This window comes from Gavialis gangeticus, unplaced genomic scaffold (genome assembly GCF_001723915.1).
Source record: "Gavialis gangeticus isolate Ggan-Ray unplaced genomic scaffold, GavGan_comp1, whole genome shotgun sequence".
NCBI lineage: Eukaryota > Metazoa > Chordata > Crocodylia > Gavialidae > Gavialis > Gavialis gangeticus.
Window position 1 is genome coordinate 16,538,275 of NW_017729034.1, and position 10,158 is coordinate 16,548,432.

At 46.4% G+C, this 10,158-nt stretch overlaps 1 protein-coding gene across 1 annotated transcript in view; it reads left to right on the plus strand.

Annotated features, from left to right (window-relative positions):
• The window catches only part of CLCN1 (chloride voltage-gated channel 1), a 106,609-nt gene that overhangs the window by 70,473 nt on the left and 25,978 nt on the right, over window positions 1–10,158 (plus strand). The window contains exons 8-10 of the mRNA XM_019526678.1: window positions 287–412; window positions 6,678–6,762; window positions 9,567–9,668. Of these exons, the coding sequence (XP_019382223.1) occupies window positions 287–412; window positions 6,678–6,762; window positions 9,567–9,668 (313 nt within the window). The remainder of the gene's footprint in view (window positions 1–286; window positions 413–6,677; window positions 6,763–9,566; window positions 9,669–10,158) is intronic.

Below are 10,158 nucleotides of genomic sequence, written 5' to 3' on the forward strand. Positions count from 1 at the left end.
TCTAGCAAAGAAACTTTGCTGTTCGTGATGGTTTACATATGAACTGCCTTTATTTTCAGCCCTGCGGGGATATACTCTCCTGGGGTGAGAAAGGGATGCTGTCTGAATTCTGCCCTCAATCTTCTGCCGTTGTCTTAACTCTGTCCTGTTTGCAAACTTTTTTTTGACCCAAACATGATGGTATTATCAGCAACTGATGGCAGGGAAGGGTGCTACAACTTATGGGGAGGCACCTATGATAGGTGATATGGCAGTAGTCCAGCTGATAATATCTTTTTTTCTCCAGGGGTCCTTTTCAGCATTGAGGTCACATCCACTTACTTTGCTGTTCGCAATTACTGGCGTGGTTTTTTTGCTGCCACTTTCAGTGCATTCATTTTCCGAGTCCTTGCTGTCTGGAATAAGGATGCAGGTAAGATAAAAACTGTGACCTCTCAGTATGTAGTGCCTAGACAACTTTAATAAAGTATATCCCCTAAGACAAGAAATACTAGGATTTGTGAAATCTTGTCTATTGTCCTACTTGTGTGTCTGAAGCAGTGACAAAGAAAAGAAGGGGACAATGAGGACATGGGCATAGACAGATGTAATGTTGTTAGTGCTTCAAGCATCTTAAAAATATAATCAAATGAAATAAAGAAGTGGTACACCAGGGGTGTTCAACAAATGTACCCCTTTATATTTTTTCTTGTTTTTAGGGGGTGAGGGAAGGGGCAGATTGAGGCCCCTGTGGTGAGAGAGGGAGTAGGGCTGAGGCAAGGACAGGAGCAGGCACTGCACAGCTGGGGCAGAGTACGGGATGGCACTAAGAGTGGTTCATCTGGGGGGCAGCTCCTGCCACTGCACGCACCTTGGCAGAGGCCTGGGGGGGCAGGGTTCATGCCCCCCTGATGTGTTCATGGAGTGGAGGCAGCTGCTGCTGCAGGCTGGACTCTGCACTCCGCTCCCACTGCCCCAAGACAACCCCTGTGCTACACTATAGCTCAGCAGAGTTGGCATGAACCAGTGCTTTTCAGACTGTTCCATGGAATCCTGGGGTGCCACTATAGGTCATCAGGGGGTCTGCGGAGAGACTGGGGGTAATTGGGAAGAGACCAGGAAGCAGTGCACTACCATTGCTGTGCTAGAGTGCCTGGCTCTGTGTCAGTGTAACAGGGTCGAGTGCCAGGGACGGCCATGATGCCCCCTGGTGGCCCCATAAACCATGCCCTCAAGGTACCTTCCACTCCTTGGCCACCACACCTTGATATACTTATTAGATAAAGGGAAGTTGCCTTGACAGTTCAAGAGCCTTACTCTGTCCAATAGCCATCAGGTCCCTCCCGAAGACCACCAGCCTAGATCTTGCCCTTAAGCTGCGTGAGCACTCCCTGCCCATCCATGCCCCAGGGTACCTATAAGTCTTAAGGGCCAATTATGTGGCTCCATCTGACCCTACACCCCACTCCATGCCTTGCAGATGGTATTGATTAGTCCCTTGTAGGGGTCTTGGCTCACTTGGCATCTTCTCTCACTGGGCTGTTTAGCTCAGGATACTGTGTTGGATCCAATTTATGGGCTCCAGCTCCAGTCTTGCCCTATCGGGCTTTGGCTAGCCCCTCTTGGGTGCCAAGCCCTTGGCACCCATCTCCAACCTGCCCTGGGTGCCAAGCCCTCGGACTCCAAGCTTCACCCTGCTCCCAGCACTGAGCCCTCTGGCTCCAGCCTCTGTCCTGCCCCTCCCAACAGGGCTCAAGGCAATCGCATACCCCTAGGGTGCCAATGGGACTTCCAGAAACCATCCCTCATAGTCCCCAACAAAACACTGCTCTAAACCATAACCAAAAGATAAACCTATAACACAAGTTCTCCCTTCTGGGCCAACAAACATCAGCAAAAAGGGAAAACAGCCTTTTCCCCTGCCACTTAAAAGGGAAAACCTTCCCTCCACCTTGGGATAGACAAACAAGCACTTGGGGCAATCTTCACTAGGTACCAGCATAATCCCCAGCTCTGGGTTACATCCCCATAAGCTCCTAGAGTCTTACTTGTAGTCCCAAGGCAGCTCAACAGTCCATCAGGTGCTCCCTTGCAGCTTTCCTAGCCAGGAGCTCCTGTCCCTGAAGCTTGCAGGTCAGGAGTACTTTCTTCTTCAGCTCTCAGAGCCAGACAGTCCTCCTCTGGCTCAGACCCTGACTTATCTTTCCCCCAGGCCCTACCCCTTTCTGGTCAGGTGACTCCACCAGGTTGGCTGCAGGCATCCCCTATTTAGGCTCATGGCCTGGTTTCCATGGTAGTCCATCTGTAGCAGTGCCTTATCTCCCTTGCAGGGATCCAGCTCCAGTCCTAGTGCGGAGCAACTTGCACTGCAATAGGCTTCCTACTGCTCATGTAGGCATCATCCTAGCATGCTACTGCAGAGCAACTAGATCTGCAGGAAGCATTCATAATTCCTGTTTCTTCAGGCTAGTTCTCCTGCAGCGTTCTCTTGCAGTCTCTCCCCATCTAGGGCTCTCCCTGGGCCCTTTCTCCTCTAAAGTAGCAGTGAGTCCCTGGCTTTCTGTTACAGTCAGTCTTTAGGATAGGGTTAAAGGTAGTTAGGAAGTTTGAATACCACTGGCCTAAACAGTATAAAAATTACCTGAATGGACAGGAACAGGTCTAAAGTGCTTCACAGCTGGAAGGATGGGGGTGTATGCAGTCTTGAGGAGTGCAGGGTTAACCAAGTACCTCAGTTTGTGAGGAGTCCAAATCTGAGGCTGAGGCTGTGCCAAAGGGATCAGAACTACGGTAACTAACTGTCCATTAAAATCCAGACAAAGGCAGCAACAGGGATATCCCCAGGTAGGGAGGAGATGGCATGTTATGGACAGGCTGCAGAGAAACAGGCAGCGAGGGACTCATAGGCTAAGTGTGCCTATTGCGGGGCTAGCTGTCCAGCAGTGGTACAGCAGGGCAGAACCCTGCTTGAGCAGTAGGGACACTGCTAAGCCAGCAGGGCAGCAGCAGTAAACTGTCCTGAAGGCAGCTTGGTCATCAGGCCCAGAGTGGGAACTCCTGTGGTTGGCTGGAGAGTCACTTGCCAGAATGGGATGGGGCTTAGGAAGCACATAAAGCCAGTGCCTGTGCCCAAATGGTCAGTCTGACCATACAGGCTGCCTAGGAAAGAGCTGTGGACCAAGAATGCTGCAGAGAAGTTCATGGCCTGACAGCAGAACTGCCTTGGGGACTGTCAGTAAGACATGGAAGATTTGCAGAAGAATACATCCGAGTAAAGGTTAATCTTGTAGGCCAGCCAGCAAGCTGGTGGATGTTTTGGCTGTGGGGAAGAGCTTTACTGCTACCCAGCACATCCACAGGTGATGGATAGTAGAATGACCTTCAGGGAAGGTTAGCTGTGAAATAAACAGGGGTAACTGGTGAATAAACAGGCACGGACCAAGCAGCGGCAGCACCATCAGGATGTGGTGAGAAGAGCAGATGGCAATGGTTTCCCCCCTGAAAAGCCACATATATCCTTGGACGGTGCTGTGGCATGGTAAGTATGGGTCACCACTATAATAAGCCTGCCTAGCCTCCAGCTATGGGTCTACAAGTCGTCAACGGCAGAACAGGTGGAAGAAGATGTTAGAATGTCAAGAGCTGGAAAGGCAGATGAAGGCTGTAGCAGAGCAAGATTCCCAGTTGTCTTGGTTTCCTTGCTACTGGATCAAGTTCCCATTCTGTCAAGATTCCCAGTTGTCTTGGTTTCCTTGCCATTGGATCATGGTCCCATTCTGTCAAGAGCCAGGTAGAAGATGATGTGTAGCAGCTTCTCCACAATAAAAGAAGTCATGCACAGGTGTCTTCCATGCCAGCATAGGATGTTTTGGACCCAGTGCAGGGAGAGTTTATGTTGCAGCCAGAGGTCTGACCCTTTTGTTATAGTTTAGACCAGTGGTTTGGGAGTGGCTGTAAAAGGAGTGCGTGGAGGCCACAACAGGGTGCCTGAGCTGCTTCAGGGTGTGAAGCCTTGAGCAGCCAGAGCCCAAATCGAGGGCCTGTGTTTATATAGTCAGCCCAGCCAGCTCTGTGCTTGTAGCTAGTGTTGCTCTGGAGCCAGGTGGCCCTGCTGAGAAGGCAGATCGTCTTTCTAAGCAGTTCAGGTTGTGTTCTTCTTGCCAGAATGTCATTGCACCAACATCCCACAGTGCTGTGCTTTCTTCCCCAGCCTCACTGAGGGAGCCCATTTATGACTTACCGCCAACTTTACTGCCCTGGAGCCACGGGCTTTGCCTGGATTATGACCCCACCTTTTAAAGCTAGGTTGACAGACATGCCACAGCCATAATTGTCTGGACCATCATCCTGGAAACTTGGCTTCTGGAGCGCAGCTGAAAATCTCTTGAGCACCCAGTCACCCATGATATGAATTACTTTCATCCCAGAACATATGTGGCGGCAAAACACGCCACTAAATGGAAGTGAGCGAAGGTCATGGACTTTATTTCCACTTGGGGTGAAGAGAGCAGCCAGTAGTCCCTCGGGAAGACTCTACAGAAACAAGTTGTGTACACATAAATCATAACAGAGATGGCAGCTCATGGCACAATTGTGACTGGCTATTGCAAGGCCAAGACAAAGGTCCTAGAGGTGCAGTATCAGAGAGCTCATGACCCCAGTTGGGTCTTGGGTGCCCAGAGGTATAACTAATGCAGGGGAGTTCTGTCCATGCATTCTGGAAAAAACTCCCCTGCATCTGGGAATAGGGCGGGGGGAGAGGGAGAAGAAGGGTGGTCTTACCTGCCCTAGTTATCCCTGCTTCTCCAGCTTGCTCCTTCCTATCTCCTCCAACTGTGTGGGGCAGGGCTGTCTTTGCCATGGCAAAATCTGGGGACATCATTCTGGCACCCCCTCTAAGTCACTGTTTGGGGCTGGGGCTCCTTTTGCTCCCCTCTTAGTTACATTATTATGGGTGCCTGTCAAGTGATATACACTCATTACAAGCTCTTGCAAATACTGATGGATTATTACTCCATCAGCTTGTGCTTCATCACCAGCTTTGGGGGGATCCCAGAGTTGTATGACAACAGTGATGACAGTGAGCCAGAGGACCATGAGGAATTTTTGCTCAAACCTAAGCCTCAGGAGGGGCAGGAGGATTCTGGGGAGTCCTTCCCCCTGTTTGGGACTGCCCAGCAGGGAATGCACCAGCCATCGGAAGGTTTTAAATGTTAAAATACATGTGATACCACAAGACGGCATGTGCTGGGCAGTGTTGAGTATTGTACATATGTGGGTTTTTCTTTTGTCTGAAAAGAAAGTCAGAGTCTTGGGCTGTGCTATAACCAATCCACCAGGATGTCTTTTCCTTTTGCACAAATGTAAGCGTGCACTGCTTCCTGCTGAGGATCATGGGTCATGTCTTCCCAGAGGTCTGGTCAACATGAAGTAGTACAGTAATGACAAAGCCTTTCCTCATAGCGTCCTCTGGGTCTGTATTCTAGACTCACAGGGAGGGAGTTTCAAAACAGGAGGAGTACCATAGAAAGAAGCTTGCTCTCTGTCCCCAGGGCTATGTATGCTGATTTCCCAATGACTGTAATACAAAATACACAAAAAAAAATAGTAAGAGCAAGAGACCACTTCTCCCTTTCTAAGGCAGCGTCCACCTTCCTGAGCCACACAGTCAGGCACCCTGTTGCTTGTTCTTCTTCTCTGCATGATGCTTTTCCTTGCCTAATGGCCTCAACAGGAAAGTAGTCTCAGTCCTGCCTGATCTCTGCTGTAGTGGTTAGGCAACGACCTGTGTTGTGGGAGGTCAAGGTTTTATTCTCCCAGAATGAGGTAAGAGGAGAAACCTTCTTGTCTGAGTCATTTGAAACTAGTGCTGAACATAGTTAAATGGGGCAAGCAGGGGAGCAGATGGGCAAGAAAGGGTTGGGTGGATAAGATTGAAGCTAGGTAGTTTGTTTCTGCTGTCTCTGATTTCTGAGACTGATCATTACCTCTGTACTTCCTAGAACAGGTGTCAGCAGCCAGTGGAACCATTGGATCTGGCCTGTGAGCATGGGGCTTTGGTGGCATTTGGCAGCAGGGGGCTTCAGCTGTGGGTTCTCTCCCCATGCTGACATGGAGACAAGTGGCAGCAGTGCCTGGGTCCTAGCACCTGCTTTCCCACCTTTTTCTGACCCAGGGTGGGTCAATCCAGCTCACAGCCAGAAGTGGTTGCCTACCCTGGCTTAGAAGAACTGTATAAAAGTAGCTCCCAGAGAGGCTCTCAGTTTTGTTCTCACGAGTGATCTTATCAGTGTGTGACTAGGATGATCCCTGGTGATATGAACCAAGACTGGTCTTAAGAATATTATCTTTCAGAGTCTGACTAAGATATGGCAAGTAGAACTAGAACAAAAAAAATTAATCTTCTGACAATAAACTATTCCAAGCAAAAAATGAGACACTGGGTGTAAGGCTGAAAGTGAATAAACTTCCATTTAAAAAGCCTCATTAAAAGAACATTAATTTTGCAAAATGATGCACACAAAATGCATGAAATACCATAGTTAGGGCTGTTTCCACTCCCTTAATTCTCTGAGTCCACTGCCATTCAACCTATAATTATATAGGGTACTATTGCCACACAGCCTCCACCCCATTCAGTGTTTCTTACCCCTTCTTTCTCTTCTCTTCTTCTCTTGCTGTCTCTCTTTCTCATGCAGTCACCATTACAGCCCTGTTTAGAACTAACTTTCGCATGGATTTCCCCTTTGACCTGCAAGAGCTGCCAGCCTTTGCTGTAATAGGGTAAGTCTACAGGGACTTGGCTAATTGCAATGCTAAAAGTATGTCAAGTTAGCTCTGCAGGTCCTTGCATAAAATCTAAAGCATGGCCTCTTTAGACTATTTGACTCTCTGTAAGGCTCAGGTTTCGGATATAGTGATGTTTTGTGTGAGCATGGAAACCCAGTCTGATTTTTCTAGTGTTCACAGGATCTGACCTGAGCTCCTAGTCCAGAAAAACAGATATTCAGCTCAGCTTCTTCACTTTTTTTAGGAGGCTGCACCCAAATTTGTTCTAGGGCTACACAGAACTCAAGTGATATTTTCAGCATGCCTAGTCCGCTGAACAGCAGCAACACATAGGAGGTGCACGGGGGTGCATGCGCACCCCCTGATGGCACTGATGCACCCCCTGACGGCAGCGTTCCCTGGTTAGGTGACAGATAGGGGAGCAGGTGGGAGTGCTGGTGCCCTCCCCCCTGAGAATGCCAGCCAGGGAGTGGGAGTGCCAGGAGAAGTGCTGCTGGCACTTCCAGGTGCACTGCTGGACCCTCCCCCCCACTGACGTTTGGTGTGATTGGCCATGGAGGGGACCCCCCCAGTTGTTGACTGGCCACTGTGGGGACAAGTGGCCTCCCTGACTCGGAAGGCACCAGTCACCCATGCCGCTGAAGGTCAACATGCTAAGTCATTAAGGAATTTGCTAAGTCCTGCCATCCAATTTGTCTTCTCCTAAAAGTACCATTGCAAACTTCCGCTTATTCACCGACCTTAGGTGAATCAAGGGAAAATTGGCTTTTAAACTCAGCAACTTTAAAAACAGTGTCTTTTTGGCTTTTGAGCAGTCTCAGATTGTAGCTCTGAATTTCTCTAGCACTTCACCTCTGCTAGGAAATGTACACCATTAAAAACACTTTGGGGGGTGAGAGGTGGCCTTAGATGCTACAGTGATGGGTATAACTTACAAAAAAACAGAAAAAGAAAAAGATAAGGGGCTTTTTGTTGAGCCTCTCTAATCCTTTTAATTATTTAGCAATGCATTCCCTCCAACCCATTGAGAGCAAATTCCTTTCTCTTACTCTCTCTTCAGTTAGCATATTTTCTGTCCTTCAGACCAGTCTAAGGAGCATAGGTCAACAGAATTTCCACTCTTGAGGTGGTGAATTTAAAATTTATAAAACTGCTCAAGAGCATCCACACTCCATTGGAGGGAAGGGGGTAGAAATTTACCTAGAATAGAAAGAGCTTTCATCTGAAGTTTACCTTAAGGAATTCAAGCTTTTTTCTATAGACATCATCAATGGCAAATGAACAAAAGTATTGCAGATTCTTACTGTTTTATCACTAGTTTACTGATGTTTGATATTTCCATGCAAGCACATGAAATAAAACAATTACATGGCAATTCCATGTTCTGCTGAAAAAAGTAAGTTTCCAGCGACTGTAGCTTAAAACCTGACCTTGATTCATCTTAAAGGCACCAAAATGAGAAGCCAAATACAAACAATTTTTTCTTATGTTCTTCATGCAATAAAAAATTATTTTTTTAAAAAACAATCTCATGATATTGGCAGCCTGACATGCATTTTGAGTGCTTGGGATTAGCAATAGTGAATACATTTTCGTTGTGGACAGTTACAGAAAATATTTAAAAACTTAGCTAAAGGCTTGCCTGCAAAATGCCTTTTCTTGAGTAAGAGCAGCTGGCCAATATTTTAAAATAAAATATGTTTAATTGAAAAATATCCTTATTTTATAAAATGTATGTTTTTGTGAAAATGTCCTAATTAGTTTTTTTCCCATATTTTTTTAATAATTGGTGACAAAAATTGTAAATAAAAAGCTTGCCAGCTGTTTTTTTGGTCCTTGCTGGTTTTACTGGACAGTTGTCATTTTCTGTGTGGTTGTGAGGTCTTATGCAGCATGTCAGGATATTCCACAATAGACAGATGGATCTGTGTAGTCAGTTGTGCCCACTGGTCATTTTTTGTTTTGCTGATTAGAGATGCATTCAGTTTTTGTTTTTCCCATTGCCAATTTTGATTGGTCAGTCCAGGATTATGGCAGGAATTTTTCAAAATCCAATTTTTTTGGAAGCATTGCCATTTTTAAAGAAAAAGCCAATATTTTGAAGGACTGACTATAACATTTTACAACGGAAATTCAAAAAATGAAAAATCTGTCTGCATTGTAAATGAATGGAATGATAAATGAATGGAATTTTTTTCAGGATTTTCAAGAATATCTTGAAGATACTGATATCTGTGCACACTGCAATTAATTCCCCAACCAGAGTATGTGCTGCGTAAAACAATGTTTCCTTTTACCAGGTTTAAATGTTTCATTCTTTAGTTTCACTGGGTGAATGAGATGTTTTTTGATTATGGTCAATGGTCTTTGGTCCTGATTATAGCAAGGAGCATGCAGGCTAAGACCTGTTCATACAGCTTGCTGCACTTTTTGGTTAGGTAAGTTATTCTGTAGATCATGAAATCCAAAAGAAAAGCAGAAAAGAGATTTACGCAGCCATGTTCTGTTTTTCTGGGGGCATCGTTCCCCTTTTAGAATGGTTAAAATATAAACTGAGAGAGAAAAGAGTCCAAATAGGTTTGTCCTCCTTTGCCATAGTCCCCAGTGACTTTAGTAAGTGGCTTAGGCAGCTTTAGGAACAGACTGTTTCTACCCACTTGCTTCCATGTAAAAGGCTAGGTGAATAATTCTGCGTGAAAAATCCTTTAGCCTTTATTCCCTGATTGATAAGATGTGTGTGGTGTTTATTTTACTTCTCATTAATTACTTTTATTTTCAATTTCTTTTTTTCACCATAGGATCTGTTGTGGGTTCCTTGGAGCATTTTTTGTTTACCTCAATCGCCAAGTGGTTTTGTGTGTCCGGCGACATACGACTTTAAGCCAGTTTCTCACCAAATAGTGAGTGTGCTTGAATATCAATACTCTGTTGTAGAGACTACAGTCTGCAACCCTTCTTCATTGTGGATAGTACCAGCTGGTCTCGTGGCATCCAGTGGGACTTTTTGTGAAGTACGGTGCTAGTCAATATTAGGGTGAGAGTACACATTACAATTAGCATATGCCAACTCTAAAGAATGTTAATTGATGTTAGCATGTGCTGTGAGCAGTCACACATTAAGGTTTAATATCTTCTCTAATGTGCACTGATCAGACCTGCTGCTAGAGGACTTGTGAGCAGGGGCATAGCTAGAAGCTGACGAGTCTGCTCCTTTCTGTCCTGCTTGCCAGCTCCCTAGCCACAGTATAGGCTGGGGGCTGGGGGAAAGGAACCCTCCGCCACTTGGATTGCCCCCTAACCACCCCAGTCATCCTCTGGCACCCCAATTGCTGCCCCTCCCCTCTGAGTCTTCAGTGCTTCTCCAACTATCTTCCTTAGCTCATTGAAATT